Source organism: Brassica napus, chromosome C6 (genome assembly GCF_020379485.1).
Source record: "Brassica napus cultivar Da-Ae chromosome C6, Da-Ae, whole genome shotgun sequence".
NCBI lineage: Eukaryota > Viridiplantae > Streptophyta > Magnoliopsida > Brassicales > Brassicaceae > Brassica > Brassica napus.
Window position 1 is genome coordinate 11257250 of NC_063449.1, and position 23736 is coordinate 11280985.

The 23736-nt window shown below is 36.7% G+C and overlaps 4 protein-coding genes and 1 pseudogene across 4 annotated transcripts; 1 reads left to right on the top strand and 4 right to left on the bottom strand.

The window, feature by feature from the left end:
* Window positions 1-408: 408 nt before the first annotated feature.
* Window positions 409-6569, bottom strand: LOC106379650 (annotated as a pseudogene).
* Window positions 6570-7684: 1115 nt separating this feature from the next.
* On the top strand, window positions 7685-10130 carry LOC106378392. The gene is made up of 3 exons (XM_013818528.1): window positions 7685-8313; window positions 8375-9620; window positions 9738-10130. Exons 1-3 carry the CDS (start codon window positions 7685-7687, stop codon window positions 10128-10130), a joined length of 2268 nt encoding a protein of 755 aa, XP_013673982.1.
* Window positions 10131-11677: 1547 nt separating this feature from the next.
* LOC106378393 (uncharacterized protein At3g43530-like) lies at window positions 11678-13048 on the bottom strand. The gene is made up of 4 exons (XM_013818529.1): window positions 12718-13048; window positions 12414-12637; window positions 12174-12335; window positions 11678-12091 (listed from the first exon to the last, which is right to left on the bottom strand). The coding sequence occupies exons 1-4, from the start codon at window positions 13046-13048 to the stop codon at window positions 11678-11680; spliced, it is 1131 nt and encodes a 376-aa protein (XP_013673983.1).
* Window positions 13049-15940: 2892 nt separating this feature from the next.
* LOC106378394 (TATA-box-binding protein 1) lies at window positions 15941-21175 on the bottom strand. The gene is made up of 7 exons (XM_022704295.2): window positions 21077-21175; window positions 20868-20993; window positions 17535-17609; window positions 17117-17167; window positions 16960-17004; window positions 16760-16852; window positions 15941-16629 (listed from the first exon to the last, which is right to left on the bottom strand). Exons 1-7 carry the CDS (start codon window positions 21173-21175, stop codon window positions 16507-16509), a joined length of 612 nt encoding a protein of 203 aa, XP_022560016.1. The 3' UTR covers window positions 15941-16506.
* A 1331-nt stretch (window positions 21176-22506) lies between these two features.
* LOC106378395 lies at window positions 22507-22997 on the bottom strand. Its single transcript, XM_013818530.1, has 2 exons — window positions 22918-22997; window positions 22507-22852 (listed from the first exon to the last, which is right to left on the bottom strand). The coding sequence occupies exons 1-2, from the start codon at window positions 22995-22997 to the stop codon at window positions 22507-22509; spliced, it is 426 nt and encodes a 141-aa protein (XP_013673984.1).
* Between the last annotated feature and the right edge of the window lie 739 nt (window positions 22998-23736).

Genomic DNA, 23736 nt, shown 5'->3' on the forward strand with positions numbered 1-23736 from the left:
ATAAAGCTTAGAAAATCAGTGGGATGATTGGTTGGTTGATACATCATATAAAGAAAACGAAAACTATAGGTGGTTTGACTATTGTACATCGATCGATGCATGATGTAAGTTGACTATATAAAACTTGAGCATGATCATTTCAAACTAAAATATAGGTAGGTTATATGCATTTGTTATATTGTAGTTAATATATTTTAAATATTACATAAGTCAAGTGATTCACGTTTTAGTAAAAATAAAATTCAAGTTCATTATTGGGCCGTACTCGTCTGTAATAAGCTACGTTAAATATGATGTATTTTTAGGTTCATCTAATGACATTAAGTTTAAATTTCATTAAAGAAAACTCATTAATTTAACTGGAAAAGACAAGCATTAAAATAGATAGGTTTATTTAATGAAATTAAATTTAAATTTGATTAAGGAAAACTCATTAATTTAACTGGAAAAGACAAGCATTAAAATAAGTAGTTTAATTTAATTCTCAGTGGCATGAAAGTGTAAATAAGTTAGAAAACTTAGGGTATTTTTTAATGGGTACTTCTTTTTTAACAATATAGATTTATATGATTGATTGATTCAAAATTTCAGTTCACACGGCACATTCTCTTTGTTTAAAATCATTACTCTCACTTGCGCTCTTATCTATTGCAAAAGCTAAAAAGAAATCAATCTCCCCGAGGGTTACTTTACTCCTCTATCTCCTTTTAGTATCCATATCCTGAAACAACAGTAAAAAGAATTAAGAGTTGAGACATGATGAATTAGGTGGATCTTCAATTCTTCATCTGAGATTTAATGAAATGTCTGAACAAACCTGAGTTGTCCATTGGGTTGCCTGCTGGAACTGGCTCAGGTTCCTTGATCTCAACAACAACACACTCTGACATCTAGAATGTCTTCGCAACCGAAGCTGCGTGTTCCAAGCAACATCTCACAACCTAAATCCAGATCAAAGCACACTCTGATAACCAATCAGCTAGTGAATACGTTTTATGTATGCAAAGAAACTGACCTTTGTCGGATCGATGATTCCTGCAGCCATCAAATCCTCGTACTTACCGGTTGCAGCATTGTAACCGAACTTAACGTTTTCGTTAGAAAGCACCTGCCCTAAGGATAATAGACAGCTCTTCAAGCATCTGATGTAATTCAAGAACACGCAAAATAGTGGATGCGAGCTTGTTGACACCAGCCTAGTACAACACAGAAAATCACAAACCAAAGACACTTAGCGGCAGTAGTAGAGTTTCAAGTAAACCAAGAAATAAAATGCAAGAGAATAAGCAAATGTTGAATGAGTGCACAATACATATTTGTGCTCACGTGTTTATTGAAGAAAAAAAAATTGGCTCAAACATGCATAATATTACAATTCTATAAAACATGTTTCTTTTACCAATAGACTTTGATATACGGTTCATTGTTCAAATTTTTGTTTTTTGAAGAAAAAAAATTGCTATTGAATACTAGAATGATAAAGAAAATGATAAAACTATAGTGTTTAGAAAGAGAAGTAAAACAAACTGCATGGTAAAGCGCAACATAGTTATAAAAGCAGAACATAAAAGGATGACAATGTTTGACAAAAAAAAAGGATGACAATGAGTGGACGAAGAACTCAATGGTCTTTGAGTATGTGCATTATCTTTGTTCAAATTTTCACTATTCAATTTTCTTTATTTGTACAATTGGATATAGTTCTTCACAATTACGTAGAATTGAGTGGTATATTGGTGAACTATAATCTATTGAATGATTTAGCATTCGTCAAAATTGACTCAAACTTCTTGACAATGTTAGTTATTTTTTGCCACAATGTGACATTTGAAACCAAGTTTGCTAGAGTGATTTTTTATGAGATATGGGTTTTCCTTCCGGTTATAAAAACTCAATAATTACAAGGAATTCTAGAGGCCTGTGATGAATATGAATGGTGAAATAATTTATGTCACTCTTAACGATACTGTAGGCAAAGTGCTTACCATTTAAAATGTATTTTGATATTTATTATTATGATTAAGAAAAAGATGTTTATTGACAATTTTTTAGTTATTGGTTTTATGTTTGCTTTTGAGTTATGGATACATGATGATTTAAAATTTATAATATTATGTTAATGTTTTCTTTTGTTACTTAGAAAGGTTGGTTTTCCATCAAGTTGGTTTTGCATTTTTTATAAAGAGGAGGTATAATTTTGTTTCAACTTCAATGGATATGAATGCATATGCCACAATCTTCTCTTATCGAGGGTCGGTCCAGCTTGGTTCAGTCACATCCGCTTTTTCCAAGTCCTTTCATTTTGATATCTCAACATCCGCTTACTCAATACCAATAAATAAAAATTCATTACGAATATTGTGGTGATGTCCATATGGAAAGAATTAGATATATTTGTTCCCCACGTTTAACTTATTTTCCAAGTTAGACTTTATCTCCAATCTATTGTAATCCTATATAAAAGACTCATTACTCATAGAATCATATACATCAATTCCTCATTCTTTCTTCTTTATTTACAACAAAATCAATTATAACCAAGTCGAAATTAAAGATAGGTTCTTAATCATGAATATGGTAGAGGTAAGCATCGATTCTTACTTGTGCAGTGACATCAAGAACTTGGAGAATAGATCATGTCTTAAGATCCTTGTTGTGCCATTTGACTTGTGTCTCACGCAAGGTCTCTAACTCTTCAATCGGCCATTGGAAATGACTTTCATATTTTTCATCACAAAATATCCTAGAGGGAAGTAAACTTTACCTGAAAAACAGGACCAACCCTTCTCAATATCTGTACGTTCCATATAAGAAGCTCATGAAACACAAAAAAGGAGCCAGCCCAGCTGTGTAGTTGAGTTCCCAGTTGAAGGATCTTGGTAGCTTCTCCAAGAAGTAAGCTTTAGATTCTCTCGGGTTGTCCCAAGAGTCATTCTTGGCATGCAAGAATTATAATGATGCTTCCCACAGAATCTCACCCTTATCTTGTAACCTAAGATTCCCAGTATAGCTAGTTGAACAACCCATGTATATCATTTGGAGCCACTGGTACAGTGACATTCATCGACCAAAGAAGGTGGTTTAGACCATCTGGTAACCACTAGATTCCCACCTGAAGAGTCGTTGACCGGAACTCAAACCACAGTTTGAATTGGAATTGTCTCTGAATCGTTGATCGGCGTTGAGAACATGATTCTGTCTTGGCCGAAACAGAGAGTATGCAAGAGAATGCAAGTAGGAGCAGAACAAACAGCAACATCGTATGGAAGATTTTTTTGTGTGTTTCTCTAGTGGAAGAGTTTCATTCCGAAGCTCCAGCTATCTGGCTTCAATTCTCTCTAAAAAGAACTTGTGTGTTGTCTTCTTCTTATCTTGAAGGTAAGGTGGATGACTCTGCTGAGTTAACAGAGAGGGAGATAATAACATAAATGTCGGTTTCCTTAGCAGTAAATTGAGAGAAATTCAGACACTGCATTTTGACTTGCAGAGTTATATAAGAGTTGTGTTGATAGGTTCAAAGCTGGTCTCTCGGCTCTAGAAGAAGCAACTGAAGTCAGATATGAAAATTTCAATGTAATTTTTCAATGAGTTAATTAGAGATGGTGTTGGTTGTTGAAGATGAGTATAATTTTTTCCATTGCAGAGAACCAGAACCAATCCAGATCTTGAAAACATCAGGGGATTTTGATACTACTCATGAAGCAATTTGATGAATCTTTCATCAATGAGAGTGCCATCAAGTCCTTGATTCAGTTTTTTCCATATACATATATATAACCAAGATTCAGTACCTCTGATGTGCATCTTAGTGGTAGACAATTGTATTAGCATTTCCCAACATTAAGGAATCATGATTTATTCAAACGAGTGATTCAAAATTTCACTTCACAAAGCATATTCTCTTGTTCAAAATCATTAAAATTATGCAAGCTAATAAGAAATCAATTTCCGGCTGAGTTACTTTATTTCCCTATCTCCTCAGTATCCATATCCTGAGTTGTCCATTGGGTTGCCTGCGGGAACTGGCTCAGGCTCCTTGATCTCAACAACAATACAGTCTGACATCTAGAATGTCTTTGCAACCGAAGCTGCATGTTCCAAGCAACATCTCACAATCTAAATCCAGACCAAAGCACACTCTGATGACCAATCAGCTAGTGAATACAGTTTATGTATGCAAAGAAACTGACCTTTGTTGGATCAATGATTCCTGCAGCCATTAAATCTTCGTACTTGCCGGCTGCAGCATTGTAACCGAACTTAACGTTCTCGTTGGAAATCACCTCCCAAGTCCCAATGAATATAATAGACAACTCTTCAAGCATACCTGATTTTAAACTCAAGATAGTGTGTGGAGGTTCCCTTCCTGTTAAAACTACCTTCTCGCTAACTACGCTTCCATTGACTCCAACATTCTTAGCAATCAGTTTTAGAGCGTAACTAAGGGGGGGTGTATTCAACTAAGAGTTTCAGATGTTTTGTATTAAAATGACAAATCCAGTGTTATTCAAATGAGTATTTTAAAAAATACTTTCAAATCCAGTGTTATTGAACTTGTCATTTTATCTCTAAAATCCACTGTTATTAAACAAAATTTAAGTTGGAGATTTTAGAATGCTTTAAATGTTTTTAGGGTGTTTGAGAGGGATTTCTTAGTTATAAAAATAAAAATCCAAATCCCATGGTTTTAGATGAGATTCTAGAGTTATTTAACAAAAATCACACCAAATTCTAATATTCTCTTAAAATCATCTAAAAACTCACTAAAATCAAATCGCTTCAAATTTCATATTCAATACACCCCCCTAAGTGATCTTTTCACAATGTCTGCTCCAACCTGAAGCAAGGGAACCAGAGATGTTAGAATACATGAAGTGTTTAGGAATCAGAAACTGAAAGCCTTGATAAATTTTGTAACTTTAATTCATCATTGTCAAGGGCAGCTTTGATGGCATCAACCTTGGAAGCAAGCCGAAGCAGGGTACAACCACCACCGACGAAAATACCTTCCTCAACAGCAGCCTGACGAATAATAGACATCCTGATAAGTATACACTTCACTGTCTATGCAAATAGAACCTCAGCAATAAGAAGATCACTTTTGTAGCATTAAGAGCATCTTCATCTCTCAGTTTCTTCTCTTTGAGTTCTGTCTCCGTTTGTGCTCCCACCTTTAACCAATACATAAGATCTTTTACTTAGCATCTCTTGAACACACTCTTTGTTATATCAAAATAAGACCAATGGGGCTTTGTATTAACCTGAATCACAACAACTCCACCAGAGAGCTTTGCAATTCTCTCATTAACTTTTTCCTTCTCACCAACAAGATCCCTTGCTTTGGTAATTTTCTTGTCAACAAGAAGCAACTGCAAGACAATAAAATAACATTAGAATATTCATCTGGTGAAACAGTTCAATGGAATGAGCCAGAGAATCAGGAAATAGTCACCTTGCAATTGTCGAACTCAACTGACATTTTTTCGTTGTCTATCACAAAATAAGGAGAGACATAACCACGGTCAAACTGCATTCCTTCCACCACGTAGAGAACGTTCTCGGCACTTTTACCCTCCTCAAGTGTCACCACACCTTTCCTGCCCACTTTGCTCATTGTTACCTGCACTAACAGCTGCCACATCTGCAAGCTCACTGTCTTCAACCTACATCAGACATGACTACTTTCAGAATATTTTGTTAATAGACTCGTCACTTATTCAAAGAAAGAGATTCTTATAAAAGATTTGCAACCTCCTTAGACATTTTCTTGAGCTCGGCAACCAAAGCCTTTGCTGTCTTCTCAATGCCTCTAGTGATCAAAACAGAGTTTGCACCAGCAGCCACCACCTGAATAATGAGATTAAAGATCACTGTAATTTTTGAGTTTCATCAGAGAAAGCTGAAAGAAGAAGGTTAGACAGACCTTGACACCCTCAGCAATAAAACCTTGTGCAAGAACCACAGATGTTGTGGTACCATCACCAGCAAAGTCATTGGTCTTGACAGCCGCTTGCCTCACAAGTTTAGCACCAATGTTCTCAACCGGATCTTCCAACGCAACCTAGAGAGAAAGTTTGAAATTATAAGAGTCATTTTAATAAAAATAAATATCACTATCACAGGGGTAACGATGCCATACCTCCCTTGCAACAGTGACACCATCATTAACAATTCTTGGTGATCCATGCTTGCTCTCAAGAACAGCATTTCGCCCTTTCGGTCCATGTGTAACACCAACTAGGTATGCAAGCTTGTTGACACCAGCCTATTACAACACATGAATCAGAAACCAAATACCTTTAGAGGCCGCAGCAGTAAACTTTCAATTAACAGAATGGCAAACAGATACTCACTTGAAGATTCCTAATGGTAGTCCCGTTTTTGTTGAAATGCAGTTACTTGGCTGCACATACAATTGCAGGACTGGATCTTCTGAGCCTGGGGAACACATTCTGCCTCCTTCCGAATGAGCTTGAAGACAGGTTGTTCATAAGCTTGTTATCAGATCTGTGGCCTTTTGTTGCAACCATGGAACCAATGGAAGACGTTGCAGTGAAAGTTGATGCCATTTTTTGCCACTTGAAACAAAGAAAACTCAAAAGTTTCAAATATCATATCTAAGATATAAAAGGAATATCCTTTTGGTTAACATTTGGTTTACATAATCAAAATGAAACAACCCAGAAGGCTAAACTAGTAAAAAAATCGCAACAATATCAGAAAAGAAGAAGAAAGGCAACACATTTCAGAGTAGAGCAAACTAAGAACACCATTGACAAAATTGAGGAAACTTTCATCAAGGAAACATCCAAACTCGTTAAAGGAATTGAATTTGTACTTTAAAAAAAAAAAGAGTTTCTATAAGGTTTACAGCAAATTCTCATCCAATATAACAACACATATACACGGGGAAATGGCTCGATTGCCCCTCTATGTAATTGGTAAATCTCCTATGGGTCTCCCTGATTCATTAAAGGAACGCAAAATGACGAATTTGCCCTTAGTTTTTTTTTAACAAAAATCGAGAATTTGATAGAATATAATAGGAAACCGGGCAGAAAGGAAACCGGTGACGGTCAGGTATGGTTGTCAAACCGGTCTGGTTTTGTAAAAAAAAAAATTAATTGGGCAATTTCCCCCAATTAATTGGACCATCTTCGGGAGCTCCCCACCACGCTCCCCCTCTGAATCCGCCCTCAGCTCCATCCATATCGCCGCTGTCTATCGCCATAGACCAGTCCTTTCCCGACGTCTAGCATTCCGTCGAAGCCGGAAAGTTGTGATCTCCGCCTCGAGCTTTCATCGCAATTGAATTGTGATTCGATTTAGGAGTAATGCACAACGGCATTGTTTCGTGTCTGGGTCAATCAGTATAGTAAAGTGGTACAAAATGCATTTTAGTGGTTGAATGGGAGGGTATTGGCAGTAGGGGCCTAGATTTGTTCGCACCAGATACATAATTCAATTTGTTGTTGATTGAAATGTGGATAACTTGGGAAAACTCTGAACAACTGGTAGAACTGTAATTAACTTGGAATAACTCGGAACAACTGGTAGAACTGTAGATAACTCGAGTCTGTTTGTTGAGTTTGTTCATTTTTTTTGGCAGGATACAATGAGAAATCATGTCAGCGTACATTTTAAATTCAAAGACCGGATGTTTAGTATAACTCTGAAGACTTCAATGGAGGATACGACTTTGTCAATAATAGAAGAGAGGATGTATAAGAAGCTTGGGTTGGATGAAAGCAAGGAAAAATTGGAATTGAGCTACATTCCACTGGTGGTAGGATGTGAGACACGTTTAAATATTGTTGATGATGAGGATCTATTTGTTTACCTAACGGGCATGGATAAAGACAACCGAAGAAGTGTTTTGGTTGTGGAGAGCAGTGGAAGATCGGGACAAATATTGGAACCAATAGTGGAGCCTGGACCTGTAGATAAACTCTCGTGGGTGGGTAAAAGTTCGGGTGCTAAGAACTACGAAGAGTTGCAGGCATTGGAGGATGAAATTGGAGCTAAAGCCATAACTTTGTACGTAGAAGATAAGCAGGGAAATAATGAGGCGATAGAGGGTGGGAATAATGATGATGCCACTGCAGAGACGGATGCCATTGGAGAGACAGATACCGCTATGGAGACAGATACCGCTATGGAGACTGATACCGCTATGGAGACTGATACTGCTATGGAGACGGATACTGCTATGGAGACTAATAACGTTGAGGACAGTAACACTGCTGCGGAGACAGATAGCGCTGTTCCAACCGCTGATAAGTCTGTTGAACAGCCACCAGCCATAAAAAACGAGTAAGTATATAAAGGAATGGGGCGATGGTTTGAGTCTGCGTAAGAATGACGAATTTCCTAGTAAGAGCGTAATTCAAGAGATCGTCGATAGAGCTGCTTTTAGTGAATGCTATCATTATCTCACCAAAAAGTCGGATCGTAGACGATTGGTGATTGGATGTTCGCAAGCTAGCTGCAAATGGGGATTACGAGCTTCAAAGATTCCTCAGACATACATTTTTTCGATTAGGAGCTACAAGAGTAAGCATACATGCTCGCGGACTAGTCAAAGTGACAGAAACGATAAGCGAAAAGGGTCAGCAGAACTAGTGTCAGCCTTTTTGAATGAGGAATTCCCAGGAGGCTTGGAAAATCCAAGTCTGAAGGTTATTAAGGGTCTTGTTAAGTTCAAACTTGGGGTAATGATATCATACTCGACAGCGTTGCGCGGAAAGAATCTTTCGGTTTGTGATCAACATGGTAATCCGGAAGATAGCTACAAGATGATGTATAGCTACTTGTACATGTTAAAGCAAATGAATCCGGGAACAACAACCGATGTGAAATTGGATGAGGCGGGTAAATTCAAATACCTCTTCATAGCCTTGGGAGCTTGCATTGAGGGTTTTGCAGTTATGAGGAAAGTGATAGTTGTGGATGCGACATGGCTGAAGAACGGATATGGCGGTGTTCTAGTTTTTGCTAAAGCTCAAGATCCAAATCATCACCATTATCCACTAGCGTTGGCAGTACTTGATGGAGAGAATCATGCTAGCTGGATTTGGTTTTTCGAGATGCTTAAGAGAGCTATACCAGACTCTTCTGAACTGGTTTTCATGACTGACAGAAATCAAAGCCTCATCTTTGCAGTAGCAAACGTGTATCCACAGGCTCACCATGGCCATTGTTTATGGCATTTGAAGAAAAATGTGAAAGGGCATGCTTGTAACGTTAACAAAGATGTAGTCGGGCATAGATTCATGGAATTGGGCAGATATTACACCATGGCTGACTTCGACTCTGCCTACGAATTGTTTAAGAGAAGATATCCTTCGGCTTGGAAGTATGTGGAGGATCATACTGAAAAAGACAAATGGGCAAGAGTTTTTTTTCCACGTGACAGGTACAACTTGGACACAAGCAACAGTGTGGAATCAATGAACAACGTGTTTAGAGAGGCAAGGAGGTGGGCCTTAATACCAATGTTGGATTTTATCATGAAGACATTCTCGGATTGGTTTAATCAACATCTCAAGGATGCTCTTTCTAGATCAGTGGAAACGAAGCTGGTGCCTATGGTTGAGAACTACTTGCACGATCTATGGCCTGTTGCATGAACGCTACCTGTGCGAGAGCGTAATAGCTATGAGCTTGAGTACGAGGTCACCGACAGTGATGGGAGGATGTTTTTGGCGAACTTGGTTACAAAAACTTGTACTTGCAAGGTGTGGGATTATGAAAAGATTCCGTGTCTGCACGGTCTGGCTGCGTACATATATTACACTAAGCGCGGTGATGACGGCGTTGACATGCGGCGTGATGTCCATATTCACTATCACGAGCTCTGCTCAAAATACTATTGGGCGGAACTGTGGGCATTGGCGTATTCTAGGACACTTTATGTTGTCCCCGACAAGTCTTCCTGGAATGTACCAGATGACATAAAAGAGCTGAACATCATACCTCCGAATCGCATTACCCGAAAGGGAAGGAGAAGAGTTAAAAGGCATCCATCTTATGGAGAACGACGGAAAATGACGCAGAACCAGAGGCGGCCAAGGCAAAACTATGGTTTCAATTGGTTGTTGTTTGGAAATGGTGCTAGCCCCTCTGCTTGAATTTACGTTCGTTATCTGCTTGGTAAAACTTGGTTATCTGCTTGGTAAAACTATATGTTTTTGTTTAATTATGTTTTTGTTTGACATTAGTGTTATCTATATTAAATTCTGTCTCCCTTACTTTTACATTTGATTCCTCGAGTGCACCTTATAATTAAACCCAACTGTGTAAAAGTTTTGGAAAATTCGTAAAAACTCGAAACTTATCCATTAGAAGCCTTCACATTCATGTCTCACTTTGTTAACGAAGAATATGTTATAAAATAAATTTTTCGGTTTTAATTATAACCGGAATGTTAATACACAATACAAGCTGCCTAATATTTTAAAGTAGTAATATCGAAAGTAATACTGGAAAACAAAATCAAAAGGATTAGTAACACTAAATATGTCAGAAACCACCAAAAATAGAACTATGAACAAATTTCGTTAACACTAGTATAATACGTAAAACTAAGACCAAATCTTTGGAGAAAATTTTTTTTTTGGGTTTGGCGCCTAAAAAATTAAATATTTTCAGGGTAATCATCAAAATCTCTCTCTTTTTATCTCAACCCCAGATTCTTCCCAGACTTATTCATACCCCTCTCTCTCTACTCTCTCTCCCCCCCCCTCTCTCTCCTCTTTTCCAATTATCTCAAAAACATCTCCCAACATGACGCACCCACACGAGGAGTACATGCACATGAAGGAGTTGAAGAAATACAACAACATGCTAGGGTGCATTGCCGATGCTCATTACGAGATCCCTACTAGATGTCCTTATGGGGGAAAAATCGTTGACGAGATTTCCCCGGGTAAGAAGTTTCCCTCAGACTTTAATACTCATCCGGGAAGGAAATACTTCACATGCGCCAACTTTGAGGTATTTTTCATATATTAGGGTTTTGATTTGAATCATGTGATGATTGTGTTAGGTTTCATATGTATGAATTGGGTTCTATTTGCAGGATGATGGACTCCACTTCCGTCAACCATGGGTCTTCGCGATCCAGGATGAGGTTAAGGGCTTACTGAAGCACGTTGATGAAATGGCTGCAGAGATCACTGAGCTCAAGGATGAGCTGAAGCGTGTTCGAACCCTACAGTAATGTTGTTGTTCATGTCTCATTTCGGTTTCAGTTTGTTGTTGTTAAACCATTGGTTTCATGGTCTAGTCTTTCATTAAGCTATGTGTTGTTGTTCAACCATGGGTCCGTTTCATGGTCTGGTTTCAGTTTGTTGTTATTAATGGAGTTGTTGTTGTTGTTCAAGCTATGTTGTTGTTGTTCAAGCATTTCTCATTGTTTTACCGAGTTGTCCTAGTATTACAATCATTTATACTAGTTTTACCTAGTTGTCCTAGTATTACAATCAGTTATACTAGTTTTACCATTTTCTCATTGTTTTACCGAGTTATCCTAGTATTATAACCAGTTATCCATAACTCCAACTTTTTCATAACAAAGCATCATAAAATAGTTTCACCAACAAAACATTATCCGGGATGAAACTTCAACAAAATAGGTTCATAAAACTACATAATCCGACAAGGAACACCAACAACTTTACTTCTTCTCTGATCCCTTCTGCGCTTCCTTCACAAAAGACTCAACCGACACCAACCTTTCCTCAAATTTTTCCACAATCGACATCACTCTCTCAAACTGATTCCCAAGACTTTTCTTTTTCTTCATCACATCCTCCAACATCTTCTTCTGTTCTGCCGCTTCTTTCCCTCCCGCAATGCCTTCAAGGACTGTCTGTTCTGCATTAACGGATCCTTCACTTACCTGTCGAGCTGCAATGTCTTTTTGATACATGTCTTCAAAAACGACGGTATATCCTTCATTAATACGCTTAATCCAGCTGTCCACAGCAAGATCACGGCAATCGTCATCGTCGTTCTCTTCATGAATAACGGTCAAAAGAGCTTTTTCTTCATCATTCCTGGTAGGTAGGATGCTGTCAATATCCTGTGGCTAAGAACACAAATTAGTTACAAACAGTATTACAAAGTTTTACCAACCTAATAAATTGCAGGAGGAAGAAGAAAACACTAACCTTAATCCTATCCAGTTCTTGATTAACACTTGCAAGAGGAAACCCTTTCATTTCTGTTTTTTTTAACGTTGACTGACACATTCTCGGACACTCGGGATCAACTTCCTCAACCGGTTGTCTAAACCTCTTTCCCAACTCAGTAATTGCCTCGAAAGCAAGAAGCTACAAAACCAACAATTTTTTAAAAGTTAACAAAACAATACTTAAAATTTAATAGCGTTGTAATGTTCTATTACTTACCTGTAGAGGAATACAGAACCCTGGAAGTGGCCATAGCGTCTTCTCTTTCACCAATCCTCCGAAATGATCCATTGTGTGGGAGATCTCTTTAACCATATAATCAAAGGAGTATCTCCCCCATGGAAAGGTCTTGCAGTATCCAAGATCATCCACAGCTCTTTGGAAAAAATCCAATACATCATTGGCTCCTGGACCAACTTTGGTTTGTGCGCATATAACACTTCCTAAAAAGAACAGAACCATCATTGGCTCCTGGACCAACTTTGGTTTGTGCGCATATAACACTTCCTAAAAAGAACAGAACCATCATTGGCTCCTGGACCAACTTTGGTTTGTGCGCATATAACACTTCCTAAAAAGAACAGAACCATCATCCTCAACCTGTCTCTATGGGCTCCCATTGCCAACAACTTCGCTTTCACATCTTCCAACCTTATTGTTTCGCCGTTCTTGAAATAGCGCTTCACAAATTTCTTCTTGCAAAACTCCTTGTATCCGAGAGGATAATTGCAGCAGTTTAGGCCAGATATCAATGTGTGTTCCCTCAACCCGTAACGGATGTGAACACCATTGACAATGAACCACACCTCTCTCATCTTCGCGACAGCGGCAGTACGCAGTAACATCATCCACATTCCCTGAACTTTGTGGTTTGACTTCGTCTTCTTCCTCCTCTTAAAATTTTCTTATGCATCTGCATCCAGTTTCTTGTGGAACAAGTGACAGAATTGTGGATGCTCCTCAAACCACCTCCTCTCCGCATCACTTGCCGCCGGTTCTAGAGACAAAAACGTGTCGATAACGTCTACTATCATACACCTTGTCCCTAGCTTTATCTGTTTCTTGTACTCCGATTCATAGAAGAACATTTTTCTTGGCTTGACTGCCACGGTAGCCTCAAATTCCTGCAAGTAACGTAAAGTTCTACATCAGTTATACCAGTTATTCAAATAGTTTTACCAAGTTATTCAAGTATTACTATTATACCTACGTAATACTAGTTTTACTAAGTTTCACCTAGTTGTTCTACTATTAGAAACAGTTATACCCATAATTCCTAGTTTTCCTTTACCGAAACATTCATATTCATCCTAAATTACCACCCATAATCCATTCCTAAATTCATACCTCCTCCTCCTCCTCTTCCTGCTCTTTCTCTTCTTTGTCATCTAGGGATTCTTCCTCGCGGTTTCCGTTACAGACATTAGTCTCTACTTTGTTCTCTTTCCCCTCATCTGAGGCTTCCTCCGCGGAAACATGCGGAGTTGCATGCGGATCCTCTTCGTCCTCTCCTTCATCAGAGTCACCTTTTTCTCTTTCGTCACTCGCCTCCGCTTCTCCTTCTTCCTCTTCATCATTCGCCGCATCCTCATTTCCGTCTTCGTCGCCCTCTTCGTCGCCGTCTTCTTCACTGTTTTCGTCGCCGTCTTTTTCGCCGTCTTCTTCGCCGTCTTCGTCGTCGTATTTCTCCTCCTCCGATGTCGGAGCAGTCCGTTCAGACCCAATAACCACCGCTGCTTCCACGAGGTAATTCATCGGCATGACATCATCTGTCACCGGCGCAGATTCCTCCGTCGTCTTTGTCGTCTCGTTCTTCTCCACTTTTTTCTTCTTCGCGTTCTTCTCCACTTCTTTCCTCGAAATCTCCACATTCACGTCAATTTATTTTCTCTTAGCTCCTCTTGTTTCAACCATCTTCCTCAATTTTGTAAATCTCCTTGATTTGGGTTTCTAGGGTTCTTAAAGAGAGTAAAGGGGAATAGAAAGGGAAAATTCGATTTAGAAGACAGTTTTTTTTTTCGAAATGGGAACGGTTAAGGAGAAAAGGAAACTGTTTTACGGTTTATCCAGTTTTCTTTCTTCGGTTTAATAATAATTTACGGTTTGTGTTTATCCGGTCCACTTTGGATAGCGGTTTGATTTATATCGGATTAAAACCGGGTAAAACCAGGTAATACTCGTAAATATGTCAACTTTCCTTCGGTTTTTTGGTCTTTTACTTAGTTTTTCACTTAAACAATTATTATTTTTTCCTTTGTTTTATAACGGGTCTATGCTAGATTGTTTTGTGGGGGTAACCAAGCTCTTTTCCCCATATACACTGAGCCAGTGAAAATGCAGAGGCTAAAATGATTAAAAGGGTCTAAGGATACATACATAGAAGTAAAGAAGCGAAGCTGCGGAGGAGTAAGGAGATTCTTCACCGGAAGGTTTTATTTTCCGGATAAGAAAGTTGGGAGGGAGGAACTGGAAGGAAGCTAGTAGGTTAGTCTTGGCCGTTGGATTCAATACTCGTAATCGGATCCTGGATCTCATTTACTGGTCCTATTTTAAATTTGGGGTCTTGCCTGCATTAGTGAAGCTAGGCTTGGGCATAAAATCCAGAATCCGAAATCCAAAACGAACCCGAACCGAAAACCCAACCCGTTATCCGATCTGAAATGTATAAATACCTAAACGGGTCTTGTAGGGTAGTATAAAAAATATCTGAACCCGAAATGTTATTAGCCGAACCCAAACGGGTAACCCGAAAAATCCGAAATTAATAGTCAATATAAATATTTTGAAATATATATAAGTATTTCAATTATTAAATTCAATATTTGTGGTATTATGATATATAAAATATAAATATTAAAATTTTAATAAATGTTTTAAGTACAAAATTAGTTATAAATAAGTACTAAATAAGTACTTTATAATCTGCTCATTGAAATAATAAGTATATTCTCTATAAGGTAATGCATATTGTTTACAAATGATGTTTGTTTTCATGCTTGATTTAATTTTTTATTTTTATTTGATTAATTTTCTGGATGATAGATTAATTTTTATTTAATTTAGGTGTTTTTCTTTATGCTTTTTGTTTTAAATTTTTGTTTCTACTTCGGTTATATCCGAATCGGTTATATCCGAACCGATATAACTCGAATCTGAACGATATATGGTTACTTTATGGGTTTTAAGATGCAATACAATTTTGAACCGAACCCGAAGTGTTATTATCTAATCCGACCCGTACTAATAAAATTTTAGTACGAGACCTAGGAACATAAACCCGAAAATCCGAAAAACCCAATCCGAACCCGAACACTGAGCTAACAACTTTCGGCTCAATTATTTTATATAGTCTTCAAAGGATTTAGGCCCATTAATTTAGGCCCATTAAAATCTGTTTAATCTTTATAAGTATATTTATATTAGAGTTAATATCAATTGTTTCGCTGTAGCACACAGGTTAATTCTCAAAGAATATCTTATAATCCGGGTTTAAAGCCCGGCTTCTCTTTTTATTTTTGTCTCCTCGCTTAAACCGGTTGTAACACATGTTCAAGTTTAAAGTGAATGAATATGTTTTTTTTTTTCCCAAGGAGTGAATGAATATGTTGAAAAGAGACGATCTTCGCTTTTGCTTCTTGGATATAAATTTATCTTTAAAATAAAAAAACGTTTCTCTAATAAGCATCCTAATGAGTGTTTAAGCACCGTTTTTAAATGATCTATAACCATCCGAATATCTGAAAAACTAAAGCTGCAAATTGAGTTAACGAGCTTATTACAGAGACTTTGGTTTCTCATTACAGACGGTTAGCAGAGACGTCCTAAGCTACTCTTTAACGATGTGGGTATTATTAGCCACTAAAACAATCATTACAGGAAACAAGATACTCGGAAGAAACTTAGAACATACCAAAAGGAGAAAAGATATATGTGTGTATATATATATATCTAGAGAGAGAATCTCCATTACTGTATTTGCATTTTTTTGGTTTACAAGCTGAACCGAACCGAACCTCATCAAGGCGCTTGCTACCACCACCGAGATCTCTAGTTCATGGCAGTCCAAACGTGAACATGTTTTTCTTTTTTTTGATTTTGATGTATAGGCTACCATTGCTTGACTCGAGAGGTATGTTTAAAAAAAAAAATACAAAGGATAAAGAAAGTTGGAGACTAACGTAGTGTTATTGCTGGATTTTCCTGAACTCTGTAAGAACTGGGTAGATATTCTCAAAGGCTCTGCAAGTCTCTTCCCTTTTCTGATAGTGTAACCTCAAAAGATTTCATCAGATGACTGACCCCAAGTATTTTTTTAATGACAAAATATGTGTTTAAATCCTTCTGAGAGAATGTGTAAGATTAATTTACCTTGGCTCCCGTTAGAATAATCTTTCCTGACACAAAAATAAGGAGTACAATCTTTGGTTGTTTCATCCTATATATATATATATATATCAGTCCTGGGAATAGTTCAGGCTCGTATGCGAATCATCAGACATGTTATCTCCATGACTCCCATCTTATACAACTACAAATGATATACAATTCTTGAGGTTATCACTTACACTTGAGAAAGCACTGTGAGAGTATGCAAGACCTTCAAGCCTAATGGGGAATTTGACATGGCAAGACCCTACAATGTTCTGAATCTTGAAATCCTGCAGAATGTAATCAGCAATTTCATTACCAGACCGTATATGTAGTTTCTTCTTTCACTGGAAAAATACAGAGTATACTGGATCCGAACCAGAGAGTATGAGAGTACCTTGAACTTTGCAGGAAAGCCAAGCTTTTGAACAATCCGAGCGTACTGAAAAAGAACACAAAAACAAAAAGGAGTTCTTTAAAATAACATCCCACAAAAAAAAAACTACAGAAATTATTTTAAAGAACTCCAGAGTGTATGAGAGGAAACTGTTTACCTTTCTTGCAGCCAGCTTTGAAAGTTGTTCACGCTTGGCTCCTGTACACACCTAAAAGTTAGACAACATAGATGCTACTTTAAAACGAGAACATGGTAGATCGATCAATATGAGAGAAAGGTGACAATATGCTATAAAGCCAATATCATTTTCCCATCAGTATTTGGTTCTCTAATCCTCATGATTACCGCAGCAAAACGCTGGAAAATGAAACACACGGATGATTAGGATATATCCAGAGTATACAAACAAAACTAGTTTGAACCCAAAACATGTTCAGAAAGCACCAAATAAGTGTAAAAAGTTCATTTCATATATATCAATTACAGAGGTCTCAAAAGTTTTGAATCACTTTCAGTTCACGTCTACAGTCTAGTCGAGGTGATGAATTACTAAAAAAAAAATAACTAATGCAAACCTTGGGGTTAGATTCAGCATTACGAGCCTGCAAAACTATGGCTTGCAGTATAAGTTCACTGTTGAAACAATGTTTCTGAAACAAACAAGCAAAAAGTTGAAATCTTGTGATGACAAAGAGCACAAACTAAAGAATTTAAAAAAGGGAGAAACACAGAGACAAGAGAGAAGTACTCACTGAAGAGTTGGGACAATCCTAGAAGGATGCTGAGTAAGGTCAACTGGCTGTCTCCCTTCCATTCCTACTCTCTGCCATTCTCTCTCTAACACACACACAAACTGTACAAATCAGCTAAAACTTGACATAGAGAAGCTCATGCGGATCTAAGCCAACACACATCAACGAGAAAAGAAAGTTGATTTAAGCTTCAAAGGGCGAATTCATAGAAGGGTTGTATCAAAAGGGTTTTGATTTTGAACTGTGAAACTACTCATCGAGAGAATTTGAGATCCAATTCGAAACAGCACCTAATAGGATACGATGAAATTGAAACCAAATCCGAGTAATCGAACCCATTAGAAAAAGAGGGTAAGAAAAAAATTAGACCTTTAGTTAGTTTGCGATCCGGAATTTCAAATCTAGGGTTTCTTAACCCACAAAGGATTGGAACACAGATTTCCCGCGAAGGATTTGAAAGGAGAAGGCTTTTTGTATATATACAGAGGAAGAGAGATTTATAAAGGGAAAAGAGATTAATGATTCTCTCAAATAGAACTTTTTTAATTTTTATCACAAAAATATACCTCAAAAACTAAAATGAACAAAATAACATTTTTTCTTTTTAAAATTTAATTCTTTTTTAATTTGAAATTCTATTCCCAAAACTCCACTTCTCAACTCTAAACCCTAAAACCTAAACTGTAAACCGTAAATCCTAAATTTTAAATCCTAAATTTTAAACCCTAAACCCAACCCTTTAACTCTAAACCTTAATGTCTAAATTAATTAACTCTATGGGTATAAGTGTATATTTACTTCTTTTGATAAAACATTTAAGTTTATTTTGGTCATTTTTATTTTTAAGGTCTATATATGTGGCAAAAAAATTTTAAAGTATATCATAGGGAATTTCTCTTTGTAAAATTGGAGGGATTTTTATAAAGGGAGAGAGTGATTCTCTATTTGGCTCCTTCTATGGCTCTCTGGAGATTAAGGGTTGTGATGAGAGGTTTACAAATAGCGTTTTGGATAATAGTACTTCTTATATGTTTCTAAACTACCCCTCAATCTTTTGTCTGATTAGGCTAGTTCAAGAAAACATGTCGAGAAATCTAATATTACTGTCTTTGCTGGAATTTTAGGTGATGAACCACTCTTTATCTGCCACGTTTGATATTACAGGATACTGTTTAGTTATGTGTATTCAAATTGAGGGTTTGAGTGACATGTTTTAAAATTATTGAACTTGTGATTTTACAAACAAGCAGATTTTAGAAAATTATGTTTTATTAAAAATTACTTTGGTAATATATATATATATATATATATTTATATATAAATTTAGATATATTAAGAACATAAAAATTGTTAACTTACACTAAAAAGAATAGAGATCATCACTTGTTTATAAACATTAATTTGATGGTGAAAATGATCTAACTAAATTAGTCACACTTCACTTTAATCCTATCTAATTTAACCGATAAAATATCAAATTTGATTCAGAATGATTTAAATCGATTTGAGTTGATTAAATTGAATTACAGAAAAAAAATACATTATGTTTGATGTGTCCAGTGAGTTTAAGTCCATTAACCATTACATGGATATATTCACATCTTTGATTGTAGAAGAATTCAAAGCAATATATGTCTTCTTTTTTTTTTGAGCAAAAGCAATATATGTCTTATTTCTCAATCTTTACCATTAATGGTTCCTAATTATCTACTAATCATTAAAAAGTTTTTTTTTAATTGCACATGTACATATAAGTCTTCACAATGGCACAACACTAACCAATTTTGTTAAAAATAGTGATTTATTAGGATTTAGCAATCATCAAAACTAAGAAGGAGTGTATTGCAAACTCTCAATATTCTTGTGCAAACCTTTGCTTGTTAAACCGGCTTCGTCAAGAAGATTTGGTGTGTGCCATCGGTTCTTCAGCTGTTTATCGGTACAGTTTAACAGGCGGGGTACTTAGGTAGTAGTTTAATTGCAATTCTTAAAAGATTTTATGATATATTCTATGTTTTATTGTTAGTAACTTGCATCGCATAGACTATGAATTAAATTTGGAAGACAATTTATCCAAACGGTTGTCCAATTAACTACGTGATTGTGATTTTTATCTTTATATCTATTCTATAGGAATTAATCTACTAATTGAATTCAATATTTAAATTTTCTTCTTTTCATAGTAACTTTGGAGGTCCCACTTATGAATGTCAACGGTAAAGTAGTGGACGTGGTGAAGACTTTGTGCACTATGCTGAAAGTTGAAACTGATTCTTTGGAAAACCAACACTTTAACGTATGTTATAAACTTTAACAAAAAAAGTTTTTGTGGTGGGGGTTTAAATTTATAATATTATGTTTGTATTCTTTTGGTATAATTATATTATTGTTAATAAATTAATGAAGCTTAACAAATAGTCATTGTTAACCATTTGTTACTTCGATAAGATCTTCAATCAATAACCTATGATCTTCGATCAATACCTTATGATATGTATTTGAAAACTAATTGGTATGATCTGTACTTGAAAATTCAATTATCAAGTTTGTTATACATATTTATAATGAGGGACTAAAAATTTTGTTTGAGGTATAATTTTTTTAACATCAACAGGTATGATGAATTTACTATTGTTTCAATTCAAATATTGTTGAAAATAAAACTTAGTTTATAGAGGATTTTTCATTTCTAATATGACAAACCTCATATGAGAAATGATTCCAAAATCTAGTTAGTCGAATTAGTTTTAGTACCTGACCAATTGGATCTTTTATTTCTCATATGAGGTTTGTCTTCTCCAGCAGAGTATTGTAGGACGACAATGTATACAATCTGTCAGAGAATTTTGCTTATGCAAATGGAAAAGCGATATGGTTTGTTGACAATCCCAAGCTCTCTGGCTTTGTGTCATCGATTCTCTCTGAAAACTTGTATTGTTTGTCTTCTTATCTTGCAGGTAAGGTGGATGATTCTAGTCAGTTAACAGAGAAAGAGAGATAATGAGAGCTGAGAGAAATGCCGGTTTCAGTAGCAGTATATGCCAACTAACTGACCTTTGTTGGTTCGATGATTCCTGCAGCGTAGGAGTTATAAGAATTTGTTTCAATTAAAAATAATAATAAACGTCACTATCACAGGTGGTAACGATGCCATACCTCCCTAGCAACAGTGACACCATCATTAACAATTCTTGGTGATCCATACTTGCTCTCAAGAACAACATTTCGTCCTTTCGATCCAAGTGTAACACCAACTAGGTCTGCAAGCTTGTTGACACCAGCCTATTACAAGAAGGAATTAGAAACCAAATACCTTTAGTAGCCGCATTAAAGTTTCAATTAACATAATGAAAATATATACTCACCTGAAGTTTCCTAATGGTAGTCCCGTCTTTGGCTGAAATACAACTCCTTGGCAGCACATACAATTGCCGGGCTGGATCTTCTAAGCCTGGGGCACACATTCTGCCTCCTTCCGGATGATCTTGAAGACAGCTTGTTCATAAGCTTCTTATCATATTTGGGGCCATGGAACCACATGTTGCAGTGAAAGTTGATGCCATTTTTTCCCTTGAAACAAAGACAATTCAACAAAATCAGATAAACATTTCTAAGAAATAAAAAGGACTATCCTTTTCTTTTAACACTTGGTTTACATAATCAAAATAATTTAGGGCCATTAAATTTTTATAATCTTATAAATGGATTAAAATTAGACTTTAAACCAAAATATCCGCTATAGCACACAAGTTAATTCCAGGATATTTCTTTAAATCTGGGTTTGAAGCCCGGCAGCGGATATATTTTTGTCCGTTTTGGCTCCTCAAGTAAACCAGTAGTAACACATGTTCAATTAAAAGTGAATATGTTGAAAAAGAGACTATCTTTGCTCTTGATTCTTCGATATAAATTTATCTGGAAAATACAACCCTTTTTTCTCGTGATAAGCATATCCCAATGAGTGTTTAAGCATCGGTTTTTAAATGATCTACAAACCCTCCAAACATTTGAAAAACTAAAGCTGCAACGTGTTTATTACAGAGAGCTGGTGTCGTACTACAGACTGTTAGCACATAAGTTCTAAGCTATTCTTTAACAATGTGGGTATTAAGTAGCTCACTGAAACAAAACATTACATGGAACAAGATACTTGGAAGAAACTTATAGGAACCTCCATTCTTTCTTTACATTTTTTGGTTTTCAATCGGAATCAAACTAAGTCCGCTCGCTACCACCGAGATCTCTAGTTCATGGCAATCCAAATGTGAACATGTTTTGTTTCTTTTGCTTTTGATTCATAGCCTCTGCTTGTATCATAATAAACCATTGATTGAGTTAAAAGGTATGTTACAAGATACACATATGATAAAAGAAAGTTGGAAACATACATACTGTTGTTGCTGGATTTTCCTGAATTCTGTAAGAACTGGGTAGATATTCTCAAAAGCTGTGTAAGTCTCTTCTCTTTTCTGATGGTGTAACCTCAAAAGATTTCATCAGATGACCCCAAGTATTTTTAGTGACAAAAATGTGTTTAATCATTCTGAGAGAATGTGTAAGATTATTTTTCCTTGGCTCCGGTTATAACAATCTTTCCAGACACAAAAATGAGTAGTACTATCTTTGGTTTTTTTTGATGAAATGTTAAATTTATTAAGCATCAGCAAAAAGAATAGTTATGTACAAAGGAATAAAATTTTCTATGGCCTAAACATATGTACTGAACCAAAAAGAATAGTTATGTACAAAGGAAGACGAGGTTTAGCTGAATAGTTCACCGACGAAACTCGATTTCTCACTGTCTTCCCAATGAGTTTAGCCAACTGCCCGACTTGACGAGGTCTTTTATGATGCCTTCTATAGTTTCTCTCTCCCTCCAAATTATGTAAAAAGTGGTCTGAAACACAAGCCGCAGCAGCAGGTAGGTGAGACGTTCAAACCCATGAGTAGCAAGGTGAGCAAGAGTCTCTTCCCAATCCGGATCAGGAGACCGACCTAGAAGCGTACCAACAGCCTCTAACCAGAGCGTGTATGTGTAAGGGGAAGCGAAAAACAGATGGTCCGTCGTTTCATTAGGCTCGCCACAGAATAAACAGCCTTTAACCTGACCCCATGCGTGCATTCGATCACCGGTAGATAGCCTATTTCTTATAGCAATCCATGTTATAAAAGCAAACCATGGTACCCCTAGTGGAAACCAAATCACCTTGCTCCATGGTACAGTCGGATGTCGTGCACGAATCTGTTGCCAAGTCTCAGTAGTAGTGAACCTCTTGCTATAGTCATTCTCATTTCTCCTCCATAGTACAACGTCTGGACCGATACAATCTTCTTTCAGTACTATCTTTGGTTGTTCATCCTATATATATATCAGTCCTGAGAATAGTTCAGGCTCGTACTGGAGAGAGAGATGCTAACCATCAGACATATAATCTCTATTTTATACAACTACAAATGCTATACAATTCTTGAGAAAGCACTGTGAGAGTATGTTATATATCTACTAATTTTATGTCGCTTTAAGCCGCGTTGCACATTAACCATCAATTTCATCAACTGAAGAAGACTAAACTAAACAAGACAAAGAACAAAACACAAAGCGACTCGCGGAATTCTAACCAAAATGTAAGTCTTGAAAACCATTAATAAAAAACATCACAAAATGATAAGAGGTAAGGTAGTAGCATTCAACCAAATCCAAGAACCTTATGTAAAGACAAAGAACATCTTATGGTGGTCTCTTTGTTGCTCCTATGGATTGCTATCTAGAGAACCAGGTGACTTAGCTAAGCAGCCATGGGATCCTCCACAGTCGGTAGCTGACACCTAAAAACCGGACACAAGCTATGAAGCTGAAGCCAGTAGAGCGAGCAAAAACTGTGAAAGATGTGCTCACAAGGCATCTGTTTCCCATCTAAAAATCATCCAAACACACCAAACACTGCAGCCCCGGCAGTAGGATGATCACATCAGCCAAAGCCTCAACAGCATCTCTCCTAGCCGGTGGCGTTCCATACCTCCTTGG